The 27,139-nt window shown below is 46.9% G+C and overlaps 1 protein-coding gene across 1 annotated transcript in view; it reads right to left on the bottom strand.

The window, feature by feature from the left end:
* Window positions 1-27,139, bottom strand: part of PAQR4 (progestin and adipoQ receptor family member 4) — a 198,483-nt gene that overhangs the window by 57,131 nt on the left and 114,213 nt on the right. Inside the window, exon 2 of the mRNA XM_069244352.1 lies at window positions 16,592-16,810. Coding sequence (XP_069100453.1) covers window positions 16,592-16,810 — 219 coding nt within the window. The remainder of the gene's footprint in view (window positions 1-16,591; window positions 16,811-27,139) is intronic.

Raw genomic sequence — 27,139 nt, 5'->3', positions numbered from 1 at the left:
AAACTTTCTCCTCACTAATCTCTCTCCAGTGTCGCCAGGTGGACGTGGATCCAACTCCAGACGATACCAGAGTAAATTAGGTGGCTAGCAAGGAGCTGTGAGTTCCTGAAACGCTTTCTGTACTCAGTCGAGACATGGGAAGAGGAACAGAGAGAGCAATGACGGCGTCCATAACTAGTTGTACAAAGTGGGATTTTCTACACACAAAACTCTTCAGGGGAGGAAGCCCAGAGATGGGAATTCTGCAAGAAATATATGTTACCAAATGCAAGTAAATATCTTTTAGCAGATATATCTTTCCACAGATTCCTCACCTTAAGAGTCCCAGAAGCAATACCTCTTGAGGAGGTGGGATTAAACAGTGCAGATTAACCAAGTTTAATCAAAGTACCCATTACTGCATACCTGAGAAGTGGGCAGTAATTCTTGGCAAAACATATGCAATTATCTGACCGTAAGAAGTCTATAATTAAGGCACCTCAGGAGAGTGCATTGGAGAAAGCCATGGGCCTGGTGGAATGAGCATGACTACTCTTCGAGAGGATGTTTCTGGACTGAGGCACAGCAGATTCTGATATCCAGTGTGAATGAATTCAAAATGGTGTGTTTGGTCACCGTCTTGCCCTATTTAGCTCTGGAGGAGACCATAAAGAGCTAATTATCCACTCTGACCGGATGCATCCGATCAATGTAATGTGATACTGCACATATCTGAGGCCCAGCCTATGCAGTCACTCCTCTTCTATGGTCAGATGTGGAAGGGGAAGAAAGATGGGTAATATAGTGATCCTCAGGAGTGCAGAAACCACCTTTTGTAAGAAGGAAGGGTGGGTAAGAAAGACCAATTTATCCAGCTCAAACATTGTGAGAGGTGGATGAACTGAGAGGGCCTGAAGTTCTCTGATCTTACATGCTGAAGTTACTGCCACCTACAAAAACAGACTATAACGTAAGAAAATAAGTTACTTACATTAACTGAGGTTCTTCAGTATTGGTATCTTTCATAGAGTCACATGCTTTAATCATTTCATGTTGTCGAAGTGGGGGTCCCACGGTACCATAGAAACCAGTGGTCAATAACGTACATATCAGTTAATGTGAACATTCACTTCAGTAGCTTATCCTCATCATTTAACAAGAACCAACGTTCAGCCAATCAGGCGACAGTACCCTCTAGAACACTCACCACAGAGGCTTCAGTCCCTTAGAGTGTTTAGCACAAGTGAGATATAAGAACCCAGATTGATAATAGTAAGAGAAGCCTCTAAGGGGAGGATGGTGGGTTGCATGTGAATCTATGAAAGATACCAATACTGGACAACCACAGTTACAGGTGAGTAACTTATTTTCTTCTCCAGTATTGGATCTTTCATAGAGTCACATGCTTGAATCAGAATAGTTAGCAATAAAATCACTTACCAATAACAACATAAACAGAATATAGTGGATGGTGAGAAATCTGTTAAGATATGACCCAACCTTTTTAAATAGATTGAGTAATGCTGCTTGTCCCACAGCCCCATCACTCTTATCACAAGCACCCAGGCAATAATACAGTGTGAAGGTGTGCCTGCTGGACCATGTTGCTGCATCAACATATTTACTGACTAGGCACGCCAGCAAAGAGAGCTGTGGTTAGAGACAGCTCTGGTCAAATGAGCGTTGACTTTGCTTGTCAATGATTTTCCAGCTTGCCAATGACAGAACTGGATAGCTGCTGCAATCCAACTTGCTGTGCTTTGTTTGGAAACTGGAAATCCTTTTTGTTGGTTTCCATAAGTGACACACAATTGATCCGCCTTGCAGAATTGTTTAGTTCTGTTTAAGTAAAACCTAATACATCTTTTAACGTCCAATGTATGCAAATATCTTTCTGCCATAGTTTGGGGATTGGCAAAGAATGTTCTGAGTATTATGGGTTCATTGAAAAGGAAATCCGAAGGGACCTTTGGTATGAATTTAGGATTGGTCCTCAGTACAACACTGTTCTGTTTGTTTCTTTGATTGTGAATGCTTGAAGATCACTGACCCTTCTAGTGGACTTTATTGCTATAAACACCGCTCTTTTCCATGTCCGGAATTTTAAGTCTGTCTTGTGAAGGGTTCAAATGGGGCATTCATCAATTGCCCTAGTACTACATTAAGGTGCCAAGTAGGACGAGGTTTCTTTATTGGAGGAAACACTCTAAAAAGGACCTAGATAAATTGCAAGATCATAGAGAAGGTAATTTATCCGGCCTTCGAAAATTTGACATCGCTGCCAGATGTACTTTAATGAAGAAGTGGGCCATTACAGACTTTGCCAAGTGTAGCAGATTTGGGAGAAGTTGTTCTGGGCCAGATGAGATAGGATGAACATTAGCTTCCTGACACCACATACAGAAACATGTCCATTTAAGTTTGTATGTATTATTGGTGGCATCAGCCCTAGCCTTTGCCAGAATCTCTCTGCAATCTGGAGGAATATTTGACTGGGCCATCTGGGAGCAATCAGGAGAACTTGGCAAAGTTCCCTCTTCAGTTTCATGAGGAACCTCGGGATCAACTGGATTGGAGAAAATCGTACACATAGATCCCCGACCATCGGATCGAAAACGAGTTCCCCCACGATCCCTCCTGTGGGTTCCAGCTTGCAAAAATTGGCATTTGGGATTCTCATTGGTCACAAGCAGGTCTACATTTGGTTTGCCCCAACAATCGAAGATGTCCTCCACAATCTGCTGTTTGAGCTCCCATTCATGACAGCTGGCATTTGTCCTGCTTAACGTGTCTACTAGGACACTGGTTGCTCTGGGCACATGTTCTGCCTGGAGCCTTATGTGATGCCATAGAGCCCATTTCCAATTTTATTTTTCTGTACCTGCTGTGAGAGGGCTGATGACCTTGTGCCTCCCTGTTTGTTTATATAATGCATGCTGATGGTATCGTCCATGCAAATTAGCACTGAAGAATTTGCTATTCTGGGAAGGAGAGAGAGTCGGGCCAATGCTACGGCTGTGAGTTCCAGCATGTTTATGTGCATCTTCATCTGAAGGTGGTTCCACTTTCCACTGTTTGTTAAATCCTGAAGATGAGCGCCCAGTCCCTTCAGGGACGCATCTGTTGTTCTTTTACGAAGTTGGAGATCTGCGGAAGGAATGTCAGCCCTTTGGATAGGTTTACACTCTGTGTCCACCATTTAATGGATGTTATCATGCTTGGAGTAATTAGAATGATGTCGTTGAATGACCCTTGAATCTGGAACCATTGTTTGTCAGGCTCCTCTTGCAATGGTCACATGTGAAGGCGGCAATCTAGAGTTAGTGAAATGCAAGATGATTTCATTCCGAGGAGAGATTTGTACAGTTGAACTGAAACTGACCTTTTCTGCTTTATTTTTGTGTTAATTGTTGAAACCTTATCTGTCTTTCTTGTGATGTCAATGCCTTGACCTGGTTAGCATCTAATACCGCTCCCAGGAAAGTCAATGTTGTTGATTTGTGAAATAGGATGGTCTTCTTGTTGACTGTGAGGTCAGAGCTTTGAAAAGTGCGAGGCAGGATGATGTATCCCGTTTTTCCACAAGTGAGCTGCCAAGGGAGCTAGACATTTGGTAAAGATGCCAATTTCAGTCTGAAAGAACTTTGTATAGGTAGCTGGGGCCGGCAACTCTGAATTGTAGGAACTTGTGATGCTTTGGGTGAACTGGGACAAGAAAGTATGCATCCTGGAGATCCAGTGATGTCATGTGATCCCCAATGATTGAGAAGATGCAATATATCTTGCAGGGTTAGCATGCAAAAGGATTGCTTTCTTAAATACTTGTTGAGTTTCTGAAGGTCTAAGATGGGGCGCCAGTCTCCTGACTTTTTCTTTATCAGAAAGAAACAGGAGTAGAAAACAATTCCCCCTGGGTCTTCGGGACCTCCTTATTGCTACTTTTCTTAGCATGGTTAGTATGTCCGGAGGAGGATGTGGTACATGGGGAGGAGGTGGCCTTTTGGCAGGGGGGATGTTTGGTGGTTTTGTGATGAATTCCAATGTGTGTCCACGTGAGATGACATTCAGCACCCATCGGCCTGTTGTTATGCGGAACCATTTGAGGGAGATATTTGAGATTCAGCCCCTAAGTTGTTTTTGAGAATTGTGGGGAGTAACCAGCACTGTTGAAAGGTCACTGCTTCCTGTCAGTGTGTCTCCCTTGGGGAGGTTGTTTATTTCTGGGTGCATGTTTGTAAACTACTGTAGGTGGCTGTCCGTATTGCTGCTGGGAATATTGACAGTGATACTGGCTTTGAAAGGGCCGATATGGTTGTCTGTATGGTTGAAAACCTCCTCAATAGGAGTATGATCCTCTGCCCCAAGCACTCAGAAAGGGCTGCTCCTGATTTGTTGCATTCTCACGATTTTGCCCTTCCTTTGTCCGTATCGTACGGCTTGGTGAGTGACATCAATATCATTGCAAAATAAGTCCTCGCCATCATACAACATATCTAGGATCTTGCTCTATATTTCTAGCCTAAAAGATGTTGGCTTCAGCCATTATTGTCTTCTGAGGACAGCTGCCCCAGCCAATAGTTCGATTCTAGTCAATGATATATAATTTGCACAATCAATTTCTGCAGTTCTTCCTCCTTCTTTTCAGAATTTTCCTGGCTTCACCTTTTGTATCCTGCGGCAAGAGGTCAACTGATGCAGCAATGTCAGACCACATCTGCCAATCGTAGCATTCTAATATTGCTAGGGAGTTAGCTGCTCAGACAGTAGTGTCTGCCATGGTAGAAAAGTGTTTCTCAATATTATCCAGCCAGCGCACATCTCGATCTGGTGGTGCTGTAATAGGGATGGATGGATTCTTTGAGCGACACTGGGCTGTGTGTGATATATCTGAATCTGGCTTGGGGTAACTAATTAAACAGGCAGGGGAATCATCTGGTGCTCTGTAATTTTTTATCCAGCCCAGGCAGTACTGCTGACACTGTCGCTGGATTTTTCATACTCTTGATGCCTTCTTTCCATATAAAATCCACAACAGGAATTGCTCTGATTGATGTTTTCACTGGCTCTTTAAAATTGTAAAGGAAGCAATCTAACTGTTTCATTGTTAGAGGGAGTTGGAACCTTTTTGTTGCCCTTTCCATAAGATTGTGGAAGCCACCGATGTCATCTGGTGGGGAATCTACTGGAGGAGGGATAGGCGGGGATGATAATGGGATTGGACAATTATTCCATTCACTGGGAATTGAAGAAGTGTTCCTGATCTCGCCTTCTTCCCTGCCCTCATCTGTCAAGGATGTCATCTGCTGGCGGTTCGACCAATGTACTAGCCAGTGTGGGTAAAAGGATCACTGGCGCTGTTAAGATACGTGGTGAGTGGGCGACCGGCATATGGATTTGTGGTGAATGCATTCGTCTTAGTGCTTGTAGCGGAGGGGCAGTTGAAGCAGGGTCTGGAAACCTCTTGTAATAGACTTGGAGCATGCGCTGAAGATTACTGACCAAAGTCAGTGGCATTTGTATTGACTCTTCCTGTTGCTTCTGTCAGCCATAACCAGAGTACTCATCCTCATATTGCTCAGGTTTTTTCCCCTGGAGCATAATACTGGTTCCCATAATATTGATCCTCGTCTTCATCCTCCTCCTGACACTTTACATGTAACTCAGTGGGACTATGCACTACTCCCAAACAGGACATCATCAATTCATTGTCACCCAGCAGATGTGCAGGTGGGGAAGGCTAAAACGTATTTGGCAATGTATGAGTTAGTAATATCTGTCCTGTGAGGGATTTTGGTCTCCCAGACATGATTGATAATGGCATCAATGGTGTCAATGGTGTGCTCGCCAATGATGCAATTGTTGCTATCGTTGTAGATGAGATTTTCAATGGAGGTGTTGACAGGGCTGTCATCGGCGTTGCCGACATTGACAGGGCTTTTATTGGCGGTGACGTGGACAGGGCTCTCATCGACTGGATTATCGTTGGCAAAGGAGGTCGTCGTCATAGCCATTGTCGGCAGTTTTGTTTTCGTCTATGTCTTCCTCTGTACCTTCTTGGTCGACGATGCTGTTGTCAAGAGTATCGCTGTTCTTATTGTCGTGGAAGCTATAGGTTACAACAAGATAATCATAAGCGATGCCACTTATGTGAATGTTGATGATGCTATAGTGGTGGTAACCATCAACGCGGTCATTGACAAGGGATTTGTCAACAAGATCTAAAATCGAGCTGAAACAGCCATTTTAATAGTTGACAGAAGGTATCTGGATGACCTTTTTAGTTGTGGTTCCTTCAGTGAAGGAGTAGTGGGCTCCAACTGAACCCACCCGGAGGGAAGCTTCTCCTGTTTTGAAGAATGTAGATGTTCCTCTGATCTTTTTGAATGCCCTAAAGACTTATGGTGGGTCTTCTTCATAGCCTTTTTAGGTGACCTTGGAGGCACTCTCTCATGAGACCTTTCCCTCTTATGGGATTTCACAGCTTTTGGTGAATCATCACTATCGTTCTCAAAAAGCTAGCTTTGTTTGGATTTTAGGTTCTGAAGCCAAATCAGTAACCTTCCCTCTTTGCCCTTCAAGGTTTTTTGAGAAAAAGAGCAGCATACCTTACAATCCTTTACTTTATGTTTGGGATGTAGACAGTAAATGCACTTCCTGTGCGGCTCCTCCGAGTGCAGCCGCTTTTTGCCACAATGTTCCACGTAACCTGAACAGTCCATTCTTTGGTGGCTCTGTCATGGTTGGGCAGTAAGAATATGTAGCAGTGGATATCAATCATGCACAGAACAAAATTATTTTTGAATTTACAGAAATTTGTAGTAAACTGAGCAGAGCTCAGGGAGACTCCCATCACATGACGTGCAGTAGAAAATCTGAGTGACTGAAGTGTCTGTGGTAAGTGTTCTAGAGGGTTCCGTTGCCTGACTGGCTGGACTTCTGTTCTTATTAAATGATGAGCATAAGCTACTTAAGTTAATGTTTTTAACATTAATTGCTAGGTATACCATTAACTACTGCATTCAATGTTACAGTCAGACTCCTACTTCTGCAATGGGGAATAATTTGAGCATGTGGAACTAAGAAAGATCCAATACTGGAGAAATCTGGGTAACTATGCATCTGCTCAAATAGGGATGGCATCAAGAAAATCAATACAAGATTTAAATGCCATGGAGGAACAATAAACTCTGTGGAAGAAAACAAGTAAAGCAAACATTTTATGAAACACACCACCATCTTCAGTGGACATTTAAGCAATGAAGGTTAAACAGGAAGACACAAAGACAGACAAATAAAGGCAGAAATGGCCTGCTGTGCTAGGAACAATGCGAATCATATGTTGGAATTGTGAGATTTAAAGTGGTTAATACTTTCAGACTTGGACGCTGAACACACTTGCTCCAACAACCTGCATAGATGATTTAGTTGTAGACTAAGTAGCTGCCAAGATGAGCTTGCCAGCCAAAGGCAAAAGTTCTCTAACAGGTACTGTCAATTGCCCTGGGTGCAGCTACAGAGTTTGTGAATTGGGTGGAAGACCTGATTAGCCTGCTGCGAAAGCACACATACTTTATAGAAGAGAAAGAGTGAGATGAATGTTGAGTGCCAAAAGATCCGCATATAAGATCCTGTGTGCTCAGTATGGGCAATCAGGATCAGCTGTTCTCAAACCTCCAGCACCTTCAGCAGTACTTCTGAAAAAAGTGTTATTTATGGAAACACACACAACAGCCGCCAAAAGCAGTTGAACTTAAATGCATCTCCCAAGAGACCAGGAAGAAGGAAATATTTCTCACAAAAGTGATGATACCCTGCTCTGGGCCATAGTGAAGAGATCCACAAGCAGAAACCCCAATCTGATGATTCCTACAGTGAGATAAAATGAGGGTCTCCATCCTCACATTGAGGAATTCTACAAGATCAGTCACTACAAGGCAGACTTCCCATCACTGCCCACTGTTCTAGGTGGATCACCTGCCAACCTACACAACAACACCTCAACCTGCTGTCTGTTAATGTAATGGACGGCATGCTGTTGGCTGATAGAATCTGAATGTTGCACCTTGAGATCGAAGGGAGATATGCCTTAATTGCAAGATGGAACACCCGCAACTCGACCACATTTATGTGCAGGAGCTGCTCCCACCACTTCCTCAGGCACCATTGTAGGGTCATCATCTGGCACCAACGCAATGCACAAGGCTATGAGACTAAGCAAATGCAAGACCATCAGGCCCACATCAGAAAAATATCCACGATCCTCTGAGGAGGAGCAAAGAGATTCTAAAGGGTCATGTCTAGTACCACGTCTATTAAGGTTTAGCCTCTTTGTGGGACAGTGGTTTGACTTTTAAGTATTAATGATAAAGCTTTAGTAAAAGATAAGAGTCCTAGTCTAATGAAGGTGTTTCTGACCACCACAGGGGGGATCCACTTACATTAGCCAGTCATCCAAGTATAGAAATACATGGAATCCCAAATGCTATAATTAAGCCACCACAGCCAACAGCGCTTTATAAAGTCATGTGGAGCTGCCATCAGATAGAATGGTAAGACTATGAACTGATAGTGCTGGGGATCCCACCAAGGGCCTCAGGTAACAACTGTGGATACTGAGTATTTGAAGCAGAAAGTAGGCATTCTGAAGGCCATGAAACAACAACCAATCTCCTGAATTCAGGGCCATTAAGAATTTGGTAGGGACAGAATCTTGAACAAGTTCAGAAGGTGGAGATTCAGAATCGGCCTCAGAAGTCTGTCCTTCCTGGGGTGCAGGAAGTAAAAAAAGAGCAGGAATGTGTGCCAATTTCTTCCAAGACAACTGTGTCCATGGCTCCTTTGCTGAGCAGGGCAAGGGGGTCCAGCTCTAGAATTGTGCCTGTACTGCAGAGCATGTCCAGGTGGAATGAGGCCAGTTTGGACAGAGGACAGGAAGGGTATGATGTAGCCCTTAAGGATTAGCTGGTTGACCCATCTATTTGCTGTGATCTCCACCCACTGTATAATGGTTGCCTAAAGGGTGGGGTGTGAACATGTCAAGGGGGGTTTTGAGGCGGCAGAATTGGAAGCAGTAAAGGACTTATCTGCTGCTGGCATCCCCTAGAGCCTCCCCTAGAGCCATGCTTCTCAAGAAAGGAGTGATATACCTTTTGCGGTGTCTGGACATGCTGAGAAAGTTGTCTTTTTCTAACTGTACTGCCCCAGACTAGACACAAAACCTTTAATAAAGCTGATGAAATTGACACGCTGGGGAGTCTAGGCCCAAGGCACAAACTGCAGCTCTACTATTTTTTTATATTGTTTCAGGAAGGGGTGGGCTTTCTGTCCGACAAGCAGGTTGTCATTGAATGGCATGTCCATGAATGTGGTTTGGACATCTCCGGAAAAGTCAGCGGAATGCATCCAAGCTTGACAATGCAGCACAACAGCCGCCCAATGGACTGAGCAACAATGTCTGCAGAGTTCAGATTACACTTCAAAACCTGTCTGCATGCATTTAGTTAGGCATTGACCAGGTCTGTAAATCACATTTTCATGTGGTCTGGCAAGCTAATCACTAGGAGATTCACCATTTGCACATGGCACACAGATACCTGCCCTGGAGGCAAATGCAGTAAGTAGTGCAGAGGCCCAGACTGCCTGGAGCAAAAACATTTTGTTCCACACAGTTCAGTTACTTAGGGGGTCATTCTGACTTTGACGGGCGGCAGAGGCCGCCCGCCAAAGTCCCGCCGGCAGAATACCGCTGCGCGGTCAAAAGACCGCCGTGGTAATTCTGAGTTTCCCGCTGGGCTGGCGGGCGACCGCCAGAAGGCCGACCGCCAGCCCAGCGGGAAACCCCCTTCCATAAGGATGCCGGCTCCGAATGGAGCCGGCGGAGTGGAAGGGGTGCGACGGGTGCAGTTGCACCCGTCGCGATTTTCAGTGTCTGCTTGGCAGACACTGAAAATCTTGGTGGGGCCCTGTTAGGGGGCCCCTGCAGTGCCCATGCCAGTGGCATGGGCACTGCAGGGGCCCCCAGGGGCCCCGCGACACCCGTTACCGCCAGGTCAAAACCGCCAGAGCCAGGCTGGCGGTAAGGGGGTCGGAATCCCCATGGCGGCGCTGCCTGCAGCGCCGCCATGGAGGATTCCCCAGGGCAGCGGGAAACCGGCGGGACACCGCCGGTTTTCCGTTTCTGACCGCGGCTGTACCGCCGCGGTCAGAATGCCCATGGGAGCACCGCCAGCCTGTTGGCGGTGCTCCCGCGGTCGTTGGCCCTGGCGGTCCATGACCGCCAGGGTCAGAATGACCCCCTTAGACTCTAATGGCAGTACCAGGGGAAATGCAGTCCGGTTTTGTTTTGGAAAGGATATCTGGACAAAGACTTTACAGTAGTGGGTGAGAGAACAAAAGTAAGTGTATCCTCCGGAGTCAAAACGTAACTGCTCTTGATCTATCTGTCTAGGGGCTGCTAGGCCCAATAAAGTGTATTCCCATGCAGCCATGACTGAATCTTATATGGCCTCACTAAATGGAAGCAAAGCTTTACCAATAAGGAGTGTTGCAAGACCTTGGTCAAAATGTTAGACTTCACCTCCGCAGAGGACAAGCTCAACCCTAAGGCTTCAGCTGCTTTTCGTATGACACTCGTAAGAAACTTTCACTGACATACAGTCAGGCGGGTAAGGGGTGTCCCTTCTGGGGAAGTATGCAGGCCAACCTCATTCTGCAAGTCCAGATATAAGCCACACCAGTATTCAAAGTTCACCCGTCTCTGAATCATCATCCTTGAGCTTTTGAAGTTCACCATAACCGTCACTCTTGCCATACAGGAAAAATCCTCAGACTTCAACAACTTCATGAGTAGTGTAGGTGCCAACAGCTGCTCTGATCAGACAAATGGCTGAAAACTAAACAAGCTTCAATTATTTTGTGGGCGTCAGGATGAAATCCCAAGAAGGCACTAAGGGGGTCATTCTGACCCTGGCGGCCGGTGACCGCCAGGGTCACCGACCACGGGAGCACCGCCAACAGGCTGGCGGTGCTCCCGAGGGCATTCTGACCGCGGCGGTTCAGCCGCGGTCAGAAAGGGTAAACCGGCGGTCTCCCGCCAGTTTACCACTGCCCTACAGAATCCTCCATGGCTGCGGAGCGCGCTCCGCAGCCATGGGGATTCTGACACCCCCTACCGCCATCCTGTTCCTGGCGGGTCTCCCGCCAGGAACAGGATGGCGGTAGGGGGTGCCGCGGGGCCCCTGGGGGCCCCTGCAGTGCCCATGGCATGGGCACTGCAGGGGCCCCCGTAAGAGGGCCCCGCAAAGTATTTCAGTGTCTGCTAAGCAGACACTGAAATACGCGACGGGTGCAACTGCACCCGTCGCACCCCTGCAACTACGCCGGCTCAATTCTGAGCCGGCGTCTTCGTTGCAGGGGCATTTCCTCTGGGCCGGCGGGCGCTCTTTTGGAGAGCGCCCGCCGGCCCAGAGGAAATGTCTGAATGGCCGCCGCGGTCTTTTGACCGCGGTGCGGTCATTCAGCGGCGGTACCTTGGCGGACGGCCTCCGCCGTCCGCCAAGGTCAAAATGACCCCCAAAGTCTGCAAGAACATGATCCCTATTAGTGGGTGGCCCCTGAACAGATCCAGTATAGCCAGCCAGAAGGCCTTGACCTCGTCGCCGGGATCTTGCCCAGCATTGAGGAAGAGTCTGGCTCCGGAGAACACCACCAAGACACCAAACAGTCTCAGCAGCAGGATCATTTCCTTGTGTAAAGGGATTACTCCTTCCTCGGTCACTTTTTGTGTTTTTTATAGGAATATCTTTTAGGAGATTTTTCTGTGACATCGGACTTACCTGTGGGTGAAGGAAATCACTTTGGAGTCTCCATGTGGGTCTTGGACAGAAACAGGTTGGTTTCCGGCTCCCTGATGACTTTCTGATGCATGGAGGCAGAAGAGAGGGGCTGCTGCGTTGTGTTTTGATCTCGGACACCACATGCTGATATCATGTGGTTCTGAAACGGACATCATCTTGTGGCATCGGCAACACAGCTTGAATCCTGAAACTTTCAGTGGAGACATTTGACTCTGTGCCAAATGCTGAGAAATGGGTTGGGTCAGTGAAACACCAAAAAAGAGCTCAGTCTAAAGTCAATGAGATGTGGAAAATCAAGAACTGATGTTTGTAGGCTGGATGGTGCCTAATATCCTCTGGTGTTGCCGCGTTGTGAGGCGGAGCTGCAACTGAGACTGCATTGCATTACCTGGCGATGCTAGAGCGATATTTTGGGGAAAAAAGCTTTCTGGACCAGTCTGAAGCCTGGGAGAACAATTGACGAGGCGAAGAATCAGCAGAAGATGTATCAATCAAAATTCTACTTTCACAAAAAATGCATCCAATCGAATTGCTGTAGCATGGCAGAGGCTTCCATGGACTGGGCCACGGTGTCAGCAAAGTCAAGGACACATTTTAGTATCTGTTTACATACATCCATTCCATCATTCACCAGATCTTTGAATGGCTTCATCAGACTGATGACTGAGTTTTGCTAGCTGCCATAAAGAAGGGGCTTGGTGGCCTAAAAGGCCTGTACAATTGACTGTGCATAAAGCCAAATTGCTAGAGGCAAAAACTTTGATGTTCGGTGTCAAGTTTCTTGGACTGTGTTCGGACGGGACATAGGAACAGTCTTTGGTTTTCACTTTAAGAATTATGTCTGAACCACCAGACTCTTGGATAACAGATGGAGGATAAAAAGTGTAGGTCACCCTGAGCCAATCTATGGCATCTAGTGATCTCTCTACAAACTGCTGGACCAGAAAAGGTTTTCTCTCTTGCAGCAATTATACGGTCTAAGAGGACTTTGTCAAAAGGAAGTAAAGATTTTGCAGAAACTGTGGAGGGTACCAAAAGTTAACTCACAACACTCTCTATACTTCTGCAGGAGGCAATGTCAGCTTTGCAGCCTTCTTAACAACTGTCATGAAAAACGTGTCCTCCTACTCCGTCCTTCTTACCCCCTTTGCAGAAATATCTAGCCACTGGCATTTTGTAAATTCAAGTAAAGGCAGCAACAGTATTATAAGGGTAGGAGTGGATCAGCCTCTGAGTCATCATCCTTCATGCATTCATAGCACTTATACTCCATGACCAAGGCATATGACTATAAAACAAAAATCGCCACTCAATGGCTGGACCTTTGGATCTGGGGAGTGGTTCATATCGGTGTTCTCCACTGAAGTTAGTGGGTCTTTTTCCTCGATACATGGATGGTATTTTCATCTATCAACTTCACATGTGGCACTAGAGCCTGGTCCATTGGTGGTACCACTACCAACTTGAATAGAGATAGTGCCATGGCTGATTGCTACTTCATCTTAGGCTCCACGAGTGAAGCCAATGAAGGGGCGGCCACAGAGCCTCCAGTCGCCAAACACAGAAGAAGACCCCTTCACACAGAGTAGCCCAGACAGTTGAAGGGCAGTCCTGAAAAGACCGAGCACAGCTGACTGGGAGGCCTCGATCTGCATGGTGTTGACCGAAGGACAGTGAAACTCCATCCCCTTCTTTTAAGGCACTAGTGGTTTTCTAGACATCAAAGAATAGGTTATCGTTGGCAATGGCACTATGTCTCGGGTCTCTGGACTGGCACCTCTTCCTAGAGAAAAAAAAATAATAATCTTTTCTTTGTGTGGAGCCTTTTCTGTTTTATGGAACGATTTCTAACGAGAGCATTCCCTGAAAGGAGACTTATCTGAAGGAGAGAAAAATCACCTATCAACAGGAGGACCTTTGGCCCTGGGCAGTGGTTCACATGGGGTTCTCACTGAAGTTAGTCGGTGTTTTTTCCTTGACACATGGATGATATTTTCATCTATCAACTTCATGTCTGGCACTAGAGTTGACTCCATGGGTGGTATCGCTACCAACTTCTCAGTAGGACCTGGACAAATAGAGATACTGCCTAAGTTGATTTTGACTTCATCTTAGGCAACAGGAGTGAAGCCAATAAAGGGGCAGCCACAGAGACTCCAGAGTTGCCAAACCCAAAGGAATAGACCCTCTCTCACGGAGTGGCCCAGAAGGTTGAAGAGCAGCCCTGAAAAGGCCCAGCATAGCTGACTGGCAGGCCTCGACCAGCATGGTGTTGACCAAAGGAGAGGGGAACTCCATCCTCTTCTTTTAAGACACCAGTGGTTTTTCAGACACCAAAGTAGAGCCTTTCATTGGCAATGGCATTGTGTCTTTGAATGGTCTCTAAAGTGGGGCCTCTTCCTTGAAACAAAATAGAATTTCTCCTTCATATGGCGCTTTTTCTGTTTTGTGGGAAGATTTCTTAGGAGAACATTCCTTGGAAGGAGACTTACCTAGTGGAGAAGAAGTCTGCTTGGGCATCTCCCTGCAGACTTTATTCAATACAAACTTAGCCTTCCATCGGCATGATGGCCTATGGTGTATGAATGCTCAAGGGTACATGCTGTGGTGTTTCGTTCCGACCCCAGACATCACATGAACTCATGGTAGGGATCCCAAAGGACATTATCTTGCTGCACCTTCTACAAGGCTGGAAACGTGTGGCGCATTAAGAAGATATTTGACCTAGTTGTGATTGAAATCTGAGAATGTAATTGGTGAGACGCATAAAAAGAGATCCAGACAATGTGGAGGAGGCACAGAAAAAAAGGAACTAATGTCAGCACACCGGAAACGAAGTTGCAGCTCGTGCCCACAAGCACCACATGGCAGAGCTGTAGTCACTGCTGGAAAACAAAGATTTCCAGTGCTGGATCTGGAGCAAGATGCATCCATCAGAAACACATTATGCGTTCATTGTTTACAAAGGTCAGTGAAACGTGGAACATGTTTTGATTGTCACCTTCCTAGCCACCTTGGTACTGATCATGATCACCTGCAGCGTCATCCTCCACCTTGTTCCGACAATCGACCAGAAGGTCTGTCTGGCTTGTAGTGTGGCTAAATGGACTCTCATTTTGAGATTCATACCCCATTTCCAGAATCTTTCGCTGCAGAAGAGGTGATACCTTGCTCTGCGCAGTATCTGAAATCTGTGAACCTTCAAGAATACCCTTTTCTGAAATTTAAGTCACTGTAGCTTCCTTCTGCTGGGATATATGCAACAGAATTGGCAGATTTTAGTGGGGTCATCGTCTGTTGTGGATAGTGAGGTTCTCAATGATGGCTGACTTGCCACTGATGAGATTATCGATGAGGCAGTTATCAACAGTGAAAAAATTGTGGATAAATAGTTGTTGAAGAAAAAGCTGGCAGAACAATATCCTTATAAGCCTTGGACTTCTTTACAGCCTTACATGGAGTTTTTGCAGAGGTAAACTGCAGTTACTCAGCCAATGGCTGATGCTCCTCTCTTAGAAACCTTTCCATCCTCTAAATTACATGTTTAAGGTACTTCAGTGGCATATTGAGTGGATTTGTACTCAGGAGAAGGATCACTGGTTCTATCTTAATTCTGAAGCCACCTCGGAAGACAATCTTCACAATTATTCAGAGATTTGCAGAACTGTTATTGGCAGATCTTACAGTCCATGAAAGTATATCTTTTGTACAGTGATCTTCCATGCATAGCCTATTTTTCTCCACAGAAGCTACAACTCCTGAAAATGGCTTTTATACGGGATGCCTTCATGAAGAAATAAAAGGAACACCTTTGAATGAGCCAGAGACTAAAGGTAGCAAGTTCAGAGAAAGTGCCATTAGAGATGGTAAAAATTCGAGGTAAGCAGTGAAACCGATAGGGTTTCCCTCTGATATAACATGCAGCAGAAAATCTGATGTATGGCTGAATTTAGAGGGAGTAGTGTCCAGAGTGACGTCTTCTCATTTGCTGAAGTTTGGGGTCTTCCTCTGTGAAGGTGTTGTTATGTACATGCCATTGTGTAAGGCTCTCTCTCAGGCTCTTATCTCAATCTACTGCTGATTCAAGGTTACCACGAGACTCTCGGCTGCCCATAGGGATTGACTAAACTATGCAAATTTAGGAGAGATCCAATGCTGGAGGACTAGAGAAATGTAATATATCGCCCATCCCTTCCTAAATTAAGTTGCTAAGGACAACCTGCCCAAATCTCTTGATACAAAGGTAACACAGCAGTGAAAACAAGAATTAAGTGAGAACAGCCCTGGAGGGAAAAGGGGACAGAGTTTAGGAGTGGATAGGGCAGACTATTGCCAGCTGCTGAATGAAGCTTTTTAGATCTCCTAGAATTCTAGGGCACTTGATTTATTACGGCCTAATAAAATAATGTTGTATACTTGTAACTGATGGGGATGGGAGGTAAGAACAGTAACCCATCTCCTGTGGAGAAACAGAGACAGCTACAGGAGAAACGTGGGAAAGTAACAGAATCATGTGTTTGCCTGCTGATTTTGAAGCATATTTTTCAAATTTTCTACACTGGTTCTTGGCTTGAAAGGTCACCATGAGCTTGCAGCGCGAGACTGACCGATATACAATACCTAACTGGGCAGATTCCTGTGAACGGGAAGCACTACACTTCTAGTCCATGTTATCCATAGTAGATGTTATGTACATCACTGTATCACCCCTTTCCTCTTTACTCATCGATTGTGCTCAATTATATGTCAACACTCACCAAGTGTATTCACCATGCAGACGCCACACATGTCGACTGTGAGGAGGGTGTGGTAGACAGGGGCACCACCCTTGTGGTTCATGAAGAGATGGTAGAGAACACTGCCCAACTGTGGAGTGATGCAAGCCAAGTAATGGACCACACCTAGCCATGACACTGTGATTTGAGACCAGGGCATACTGAGCGGAAGCAGGAAGATGAAACCAAGCAGCGGGATACCTATAGCACAAAAAAAAAACAATAAGGACATAGTGTTAGAGAAGAGTGGGGACATGTGGGCAAGCAATTGTACACAACAGCTACTCTCAACAATTCTGCCTACATCCCCCACCTTCAAATAACAAAAGGTTGCATACTTATACTGGCATGTCCAGTCCCACTTTCCTCAGATTCATGGTCAATTTTCGGTGATGATCAGGAGAGCGGAACATATTTTGCACCTAAATGATCAAAACTTTTCAAGAAAACATATGTGAAAGCACACCCCACATACTTTACTTCCCCCTGTATGCTTTAACTTCCCACATCTGTTTGTCCCTTTCACCAATCTAGAACGGATGTCCTTAGCACAAGGCGCAGTTCTTATCTGCTCAAATTTCTTGACAGATCTGCAGGCTTTCCTGTTCATGTCTTACTATGTATGTATTTTATGACCAGCTTCGAACAATGCTATGTGTGCAGACCCAATTTTCCTAAGATGGAATTTACTGCATATACGCTCCTTGCCTGTGGCCAGAGCACAGCTAGTCTGACTGAGCTCTGCCACGTCATTTTTTGATAAGGTCCTATCTGTGGCTTTCCATTTGTGGTTTCACCAGGTTTCAACAATTCAGAAGGAGCTCAGTAAGCAAAGAACTTGACAGTTCAATTCACTTCTACTGAAGGAAACTCATTCACAGAACACAAAATATCACATCAGACACCCCACCCCCGGTACCAAACATAATTTTTCATACTGAAAGAAACCTTGCTCCCATTCAAAACACTAAACTCCGCACCTTCAAATGGCAAAGACCTCGTGAGAAATGCCTCCCCACAGCGGGACATATCTGTGGAACAATGCCTCTTCCTCTTTTTGCAGAAATGTCTTGAAACTTAAGTGTTTCAAACTGCCTAGAAAAAAATCCTTGTAAACGATATCTCCCTTGATACCCAATATACACCTGGAATTTGAGATATGTCTCTGTCCATTCACTGATTTTATTTCTGTTGTTCACTTTCCTCCTCTCCTTCTAACCCCCTCCCACTACTCTACCTGTAACCGAGATAACATTTATTTTCTGGTACTTACTGCGCATAACCAATAAATACTGATTCAAAACGTGAGGGTGGCTTTTGAACCTAATAGAACCGACATACTCTCTAAGGTGCGTTCCAAACCTAATTCTAAATGCTCCCAATTCGACGAGACCATACATGACAGCATACATGCACCATTCTTATATGATTCATCTAAAGATGCCCTTGGTATTTATCCCACATCAGCAATAAATCCACTGACGTGGTGAGGTACAGCATGGTTCTAATTAGAACAAAGGCACATAGGAAGAAAATCATAGGATTTGGGCGCTCACAGTGAGTCCATATGGTAAAATTCGAATTCTAAATGTGGCACGGTGCTCCTGGCAAGAGGATCTTCCTTACTCCTCCAATGTTTCAAGGGAAACTACCAAAGAAAAGGCCAGCTGTCAGGGCACTCATGATTAAAAGTTAATACGGTATAGAGACTTTAGCTTTGGAATGGCAATAACACCATAGAGAGTTCATACACCATTTATTTTTGCAGTACAAAGTTCGCCATCAATATAAAACAAATCATCCTTAAATTCGGATATTCATGCAGTAGCCAAAGCTTTAATGTTCATGTAGCAACCATAGCCAACACGTGTTTCATCCTATGAGAGAGTATTCTCACGGACTTCATCAGGGCTTGATTCAAAATAAGTTTTATATAGGAAATCAGTCCTAGAAAGACTCTATAGAAAATCTATCTTCAAAGTATATATCTATATCCAAGAGAGACACTCCGTGGTGCGATAATCCCACTAGGCTCTCAGTAACGGTGAAACGCTACGATTTCGTTTCACCGTTACTGAGAGCCTAGTGGGATTATCGCACCACGGAGTGTCTCTCTTGGATATAGATATATACTTTGAAGATAGATTTTCTACAGAGTCTTTCTAGGACTGATTTCCTATATAAAACTTATTTTGAATCAAGCCCTGATGAAGTCCGTGAGAATACTCTCTCATAGGATGAAACACGTGTTGGCTATGGTTGCTACATGAACATTAAAGCTTTGGCTACTGCATGAATATCCGAATTTAAGGATGATTTGTTTTATATTGATGGCGAACTTTGTACTGCAAAAATAAATGGTGTATGAACTCTCTATGGTGTTATTGCCATTCCAAAGCTAAAGTCTCTATACCGTATTAACTTTTAATCATGAGTGCCCTGACAGCTGGCCTTTTCTACAGCATGGTTCTAAGAATACTGTAGTTCTCTTTAAATCATGCAAACGCTCCGAATAAAAAACAGCATGAATCAGATTGAGTTTCAGCCCTCCCTTGGGGTGCGTTGTCTTTCCTGGTCTGATATTAATCTTCCGTTTCTATTTCTAAAACCTAAAAGTTCAATAAAGGTTTGCAAAGCATGAAGAGACGGTCTCTGGATCACTTAACATGGCCTCTGGTTCTCTCTGAATGTCCTCTCTAATATCATTAACATTCAGCAGCTCAATACCACCAAAGCTTTTCAGTAATATGGAAATGAGAGCGAATGACAAACCAATAGCAATGTTGTATAGAAAAAAAAGCAGGTTAGTATTACACCTACTGTATCTTCTTTCTATAGAGATTATCAGAGGGCTCATCTTTAATTCCGTTTTCCTTTCCTTTGCTTTCCAAGATCCCTGCGAAGTTTAGACGTTTACCTTGATCCTCAAGGAGCCTGGGTGATCTTTCATACCAAACAGATTTTAAGAACTGGAACTTTTAATTTTGACAGTAGAATCTCTGTTATTTTTAGGGTCGAGCACGCAAAGCGCTCTGTCCCTGGTGTAATTTCTCTGTGAGCTTTTACCCACGTTTTGTTGGTTTGTGGGCTTATCTTTTAAAATTCGCTTGCTTTAATTACTGAAAGGCATGCATACATCATGCCTTTTCCGGTGTCTACTCCCCTCGAGAGCACCAGCCAACTACTGAAAATATACGAGGTTCCATGTTTTCCGTATGGTTTATGGACTACTTTTTCTCTTTATTTCGTAGGTAGTGCGATCCCGCTGGGCAGTAGTTGAGCACTTTGCATGACATCGACCCGGTTAAATGGATAATTGCACTTTTGCTGGTTACACGGATAATTGCACTTTTGCCTATGTTTCACTGCGAGCAAGCTTCTGTTTCCTTTTCTGTGTCTCCTTCACCCCCATGGCGCAGTCAACTTGTTTATGTGAAACTGTTTTACTTTTCATTTTCAGTTTATGTGGCAAGAAAAGTCCGGTTAGGAGTTTACAACGCTAATAGCTCTAACGCGAGCAAACGCAAGACCTATTGCATTGCAAATGCTTGTTTACTCTGAAATCATCACACTGGGAAGCACTTTACTTCATCTTTACATTAATTCTCGGATTGCGGGCATTTGGATTAATTTGAAAATGCTCCAGGCTGCTAGACTGATATCCACATGTATCAAATAAAACAGCAGATGGGTTAGGTTCTGTAATCAGCCCTCTAGAAAGACATCATCCCTTTAGTATCACAGATGGATGATGATTAGGCTTTGATTTCCATTCCAGCTGGGTTTGGAATGCATGTAGAATTGGGTATGTCCTACCTATCGACAACAGAAACTGTAAAAAGTGTTTCTTTTATTTACAAGCACATCTTTTGAGAGGCTCTTACAACTGTTTCTAATGACAATCAATTTGGTTCCTCAGTGTGTTTCATTTACTATAAAGTTTGAACACTTCACCTGCTTCAGGGCGTAGTTCGCACACAGGATACCACAAAAGCATGATTACCTTCTCCTTTTTGTGTGTTGCATGCACTGACATTGTACAAGAGATTGAGTCTTCACGTTCCGCATCAAGGACTGATGTACTTATCCTTCTCCTATTGGCAATTTCCAAACAATGAGAATATCATATGACACAATACAAAGATGGTATGTTGTGTTAGTCTTTGTGTTTTCTTTCCCAGGTACCATGGCCCTACTTTGGATGAGTAAGGCAAATTAATTGACTCCCACCACATGCAAGTATTTGCACTGCATGTTTTTTTGCTTGTTTCGGAATGACTGTATGTTGATACCGGGACAACACAATAAACAAACGTTATGATGAAAGCCCTGCTCTGTGTAAGGCCTTAGGATAGGGGCTGAAACAACATGTTGATTTAAGAGAGGGTCATAGGACCATAATATCCTAGAAATCCTCTCCAATGTGATTTTATCCCACACCCGCGCTGACCACGGATAAAGGGATAAACCTTTGGCTAACACAAGATATTTTTACCTCTGTAGCTTCCCCCAGTAGGAATAATATCAAAAGTGCTCCATGGAATATGGTTGCGCCCACCATGGCTTTTAGGGGCTGAGGTTGGCCCGATGATGAAGCATGCTATTACTAGAGTGGATGAGGGTCACACACAAAAAGAAAGGGATTCTTTTCTTTTGAATTGATATTGAGATCAGATTTAGGAGGAGACAAGCCCCAGGAGTGAGTTGTGTCCCTGCTTTATTTGAAATGTTCCAGAGCAGAGTCCACTTAATCCTTAAAAAGGCGAGACGCATTGAAGAGCATGTCCAGAAGGGATGACTGAATTTCACCCAAAAAGTAGGTTGATCTCAATCAGGCACAGCGAAGGACAGCAACGCTAGTGTCAGTGGCTCGACAATGGTAAACTTAGCAGCATCACAGCCATCCTGTATTGCCTGAGTCAGGACAGTTTGAAAGTCTTCTGGAATACCAGGGAGGCCTTGAGCAACATAACTCAACATAGTGTGGGAATAGTGAACTAAAAGGCAACTGGCATTGACCAACCAGAAAGCCAAATTTTTGGAAAAGAAATATCCCTTTGGGACCCCTTCCCTTTTATCAATGTACACATTTTTTTTAAGATGAGGCCAAGGACCATAGCCTCCTCTTAAACGAACCAAAACAAACTTTTCTTTTTAAATGCAGTCTTGTTTCCCTTAAGGAAAATAGGCTGCATTAAAAAAAATTGTTTTATTAGCATAATGGTTGTGAACCATAGTGGATCACAATCTGCAACCTACTATGATTCTTTATTTTATGAGTACTATCAGTACGTAGGTTGGCTCACAAAATAGCTCACTGGTCACATAAATACTGGTAGCAATTTGTGACCACTATTTTACCACTAGTGCTTTGCACATGTGTCCCTTCAAGACTATCGGAGGGGAATACTCGGAAAGACATTCAGGTTTGTCTGACTGGTGAAAGCTTGCACCACCAAGCTCTTGAAAGAAGGATGCAGAGTCAAAAAAGCAGGGTCACTGGGGGCAGGCGGTAGAGCCGCACAATAAGGTGATTCACAGGGGGAATCAAAGCAAGGCTTTCCCCAGGACCCTCAGAGGGAGTCAGTAAGGGCCTCATTAAAAGGCAACAGGTGTTCGATATTGGTTTTCTCTGGCTGGCTTCAGTTAGGACACTGGTCTTGACCTCCAAGGTGGGGAGCTGGAGGTCACCCTCCCAAAGACCATCATGATGAAGGCACTTTCCTCAGTTGCAGGGCCTAGAGGTGAGACTAGGCCGGTGTCAGAGAGGCGCCAAGGCCACTGATAAGTCTGAAAGACTTCATACCAGTTTTATTCCTGGTAGGGATGGTCAAATTCATCACATGCATCACACTCATTATCAGAGTTTGTCCCATACAAGGAATGTAGTGTTTCAGCCCTATCTTGTGGAACTTGAACGGTAAGTGGCTCAGGTGGAGCTTGCAAAGACTGCGGTTTGAAGAGCATCAAGCACAGGCTTGGTCTAATTTCGCATGGGCCGACTTGGAGCTGGAAAGCACAACAGGCTGTGCCTCATCCTCTGGCATAAATGGAGTCGGCATCGGCGTCAACGTTCCGGTAACCAGCATGGGATGTCGAGCCAGAGGCGGAGTCGGCAAAGGCACTGGTAGAGATATGGCAGAAGTATCGGATGGTCCAAATGGCACTGAGGGAGAATCAGTCAGCAGTATCCCAGATAGAGGCTACGTGGGGTCAACAGGTAGCCGGTGGAGTCAAAAGGGATCCATAGAGTGCCAACATGGCCTTGCAGAACTCTTGGATCTGCCTCAGAGTCAAAGGATACCAGGGTCTCATCAGGACAACAATGACCTGGGGAATGGCAGTTGTTACAATGTAGATAATTACACAATCTCCATTTGGTGAAGGTTAAGGGTATCCATGTCCAGCCCAACAAAGTGCAAAAGTCACCTTAATATATAGCCAGGGCGGGGGCGTGGCTTCGGGTGTCAAGATGGCGGTCGCACTCTGTGAGTGCTCTGGACCCCTCCGTCATCCGCCCGAATATGCCGCGGTCTGCTGTGCCAGCGGCGCTGCCTCGAGCGCTCCAGTGGGTCCCCTACCCCTTGGGGACCAACTTGAGGTGAAGAGATGGCCCAAAACGGCCCCGTGCCCGTTCCGTAGCCCGTCCCATCTAAAACAAAATGGCGACCGGGTCCGGACCGCCTCGGCGAGGCTGAAGCCCGGGACCCCAGATGCGGCCGCTCTGATCCGGAGCCCAAGGTGAGACTGGCAAAGGGTTTGGAGCTGTGCTCCGGACGCGGACGTTTTAAAGTGTCGGAGCGTCGACTGGGGGGAAGGCGCCGGCCGAGCTGGAGCACTGGCGCGCTCCCCCCTGAAGTAACAGCAGGAAAGAACTGCGGTGACCGGTACCGGGAGAGGCGGAGACACTGCGAGCCGCGCAGTGAGGCATCCCCTTGGAAGGGGGAGAGCACGCGCCGCCGGCCGCAGATCCCGGCGCGGTGAGTGGAGTGAGCTGAAAACACAGGCGGCCTCTGGGGGGACGTCTCGGTACCTCGGGGCCCGGACGGGGGCCGCAGCGCCTGAGGACAGGCCTGGGGCCAAGCGCAGGAGAAAGGTACTCCCGCAGCGGCAGGGGGGGGGGAAGGGAAGTGTGAGGAGCCGCGCGGCTTGGGCCGATTCCCCGAGGGATCCAAGCCGGTGGAGCATTGCGTCGAGCGTCGAGCACCACTGGGTCCGGAGCCGGTCAAAGACCAAATGGAGAGAATAGACCTCCCGGACCCACGCGAGTGCGTGAAGTGGCAGCACAAACAGCGTGCACCCGCCGGCCACAGTGACAGAAGCCAGTGTCTTGGCCGGAATGAGCGTGGCCTCCACCGGAGAGACGCTGACGCCCGGGAGTGCGAGGGGCTGGCCCTCGGGTGCTGGGGGTTCCCCTGGGTCCCGGGGGGACTCGAAGACGCCGAGGGGAAGACCCCGACTTAGTGGCCCCACAAAGGCCCAACATTAGACGCCTCTTCACCTGCTGGATTGACTCGACCAGAAGAGACGGCGGGTCTTGAGCTGCTGAGCCCCAAATAAAGAACGGAGCCCACACACTCCTGCACATTGTCGGGGGCCCCTGCGGTCCTCTCGTGGGGGTGCCCTCCTCGGCTCCCGGTAGCAGGGAGCTTCGCGTGCGCTGGGGCCTGGAAGAGAGCTCCACAAAGATAACACAATTTGTTCTCCTCCGAACGACAAAATGGGAAGAGACAAAGCGAACAAACAGCCTCCGTCCTCCCAGCAGAAGATTGACCAGTTCACAGCGCCGGCAGGCCCGAGGAGAGATGGAAACGCAGCCAGTGGAGGCCCGGCCCCTGATGGAGTGAACGCCATCTTCCAGGCAATTCAATCATCGCAGACAGCCGTGTAGACCAAGATTGGAGAGGTTCGGGAAGACATGGGTCTAATCAGACAAGATCTCAGAAACGCTGTGGGCCGAATCACTGAGGTAGAAAACCAGGTCTCCCAGACCGAAGACGAACTGTCCGACCTCAAAACCAAGGTGGCCCAACTCCAAACTCGGACTAGCGAGCTGCACCGCCGCGCTGAAGACGCTGAAAATCGATCGAGATGCAATAATCTGCGCTTCATTGGATTTCAAGAAGGCGCGTAAGAGGATAAAGCTTCCGAATTTCTGGAGCACTGGATCAAGACCTGGATACCAGATCAGACCCTTTCACCTTGGTTCGCGGTTGAACGAGCCCACAGGGCCCTCGCTCCACGCCCCCCGCCGGGCGGCCCCAGACGCCCAATGATTGCACGTTTCTTTAATTTTAAGGACCGGGATCATATCCTCAAGGAAGCCAGGCGCTCCGAAGATCTTCAATGGGAGAACCATAGGATCTTAATATTTGCAGACTACACCCGAGAAGTGCAGGTTCGCCGCCGATCTTACAAGCATGTCAAACTAAAGCTTAGAGCAACGCAACTTTCTTACATGCTCCTATTTCCTGCTAGACTCAAAGTCCTCATGGCCGGTAAGGCCTACTTCTTCGAGTCCCCAGAGGAAGCATGGGACTGGCTGGCTGAGGAGGGCGTTGGGGCTCGGCGGGGACCCCCGGGGCCGGCGGGTGGCCTCGCCTCTGAGGTGTCCCCCCCGACGGGAGGACCCCGGAGAAGCAGGCGACGAACCAGATCCAGGAAGGGAAGGCGGAAAGACTCAGGCGCCCCCGCAGACAGTGGGACACCCCCAGGCTCCGGTGTGCAGGGGGGGGGGGGGGCCAGGTCACGGACGACGCCAGCCTGAGCCAGTCTCTGGTACTTGGCTGAAGTGGAGCAGGTAACTCCTGACGAGGCGGGTGGGGACGGGGTGTGCGGCCACTGGAGGTGACATCGCAGATGGCCCAGCATCTCCTCAATACACGTTTTGTGTGACTTACTTAAAGACCGTTAATTGCATGTGATCTGACTAAAGGGAGGGGTCCACCACTCCACTCCAACAGCAGTCCTTCTGGCTGCTTTGTTCCAGTTGGGTAATTGGGCGACAGATGCTTCCGGGGGGGGATGGGGTGGGGGGCGGTTGGGGGGTAAAGAGTTTGACACGGGTTTAGATAGTAATGTATTGATAAGTTTATTTTGTTGTTTTAATACCTCACTGTTGCAATTGAAATGGTCATCCCCAGATCCACAGGCTGACACCCAACAAGATATAGCAAACATGCATCCCACGACTGGCCCTCACTGACTCAGGTCATCTCATGGAATGTAAATGGCCTGCTAGACAAGATCAAGAGATCCGCGGTATTCACTACCCTCTGCAGATACCTCCCTTCCGTGGTCTTATTACAAGAAACCCACCTTCTCAGAACCAGATGCCCCATGCTTTCACGGGGAGGATACGATAGAGTCTTCCACGCAGGTTTCTCCAGCGGCTCCAGAGGGGTGGCTGTCCTACTCCACCGTTCACTACCTATTGTAGTCACAACCACGCAATCTGACCCGCAAGGTAGATTCGTAGCAGTCACAGGAGTGCTTCATGGATCACCACTAAACCTGGTGAGCGCGTACGCCCCTCCGGCAGGGCTTCGTGCTTTTCTAACCTCACTCCGCCAGGTAATAGCTGGGCTCCCCCAGGGGGCCACCCTGTTGGAGGGAGATTTCAATGCCGTCCTCGATCCCAGTTTAGATGTATCAGGCGAGGTTACCACTAGCAGATCCATCCGGGCTTCGAGTCTTACGGGCTGGGCTGAGAGCCTCGTTCTCTGCGATATATGGAGAGTTTGGCACCCTAATGAGCGTCAATACACACACACATCGGCTGCCCACCCGACACAATCCAGAATTGACCTTGTATTTATGCCCGCCCTTGACGTTACCAGCGTCACAGGAACGGATATATTGCCCCATGGAGTCTCTGACCATGCACCAGTACGGGTCCGATTGGGGGGAGTGGATCCCTCCAGGCGCCCGATGTGGCGCCTAAATGCATGGTATCTGCAGGACAACGACTACACCCTCGAGGTTAGGAACCATCTCACTCAATATTTTGAAATGAACCTGGGATCAGTCCGATCCTCAGGCACACTATGGGCCGCGGGTAAGGCCACCCTCAGAGGACATGCTAAACACCTTCTTCGTATCCGCGAACGCGCCCGAAACTCAAAAGTGTCTGAACTGGAGGCTAAGGCGTTAAGCCTGGAGCGCCAACATGGGACTTCCCAGTCAGCCTCCAGTTTGAGACACCTCACCATGGCCAGGGACGAAATTAAACACCTAGTGCCAGAGTCGGCAAAACATATCTGGAGGGCCTCAACCGCCCAAGTATATGGATGGGGGGATAAGAATGGGAAAGTATTACACTGGCTGGCTACTCGGCCTCTAGCCAATAGAGTCATTCCTGAAATCATGGAAGATTCAGGCTCTCTTTCTAAAACACCTACCGAAATCGCACGAAGCTTCGCCTCCTACTATGCTCGCCTATACGCAGAACACCCTCGACCCATTTCCGAGAAAGAGTCCCCTCTCCTAAACGAAATAACTCTTCCCAGAATCTCCCCAGAGACACGGAAT

The sequence above is a fragment of the Pleurodeles waltl genome, chromosome 7, assembly GCF_031143425.1.
Source record: "Pleurodeles waltl isolate 20211129_DDA chromosome 7, aPleWal1.hap1.20221129, whole genome shotgun sequence".
NCBI classification, from domain to species: Eukaryota; Metazoa; Chordata; class Amphibia; order Caudata; family Salamandridae; genus Pleurodeles; species Pleurodeles waltl.
Note: the sequence above shows the minus strand (reverse complement) of the source record. Positions and strands in the feature narration are given on the sequence as shown.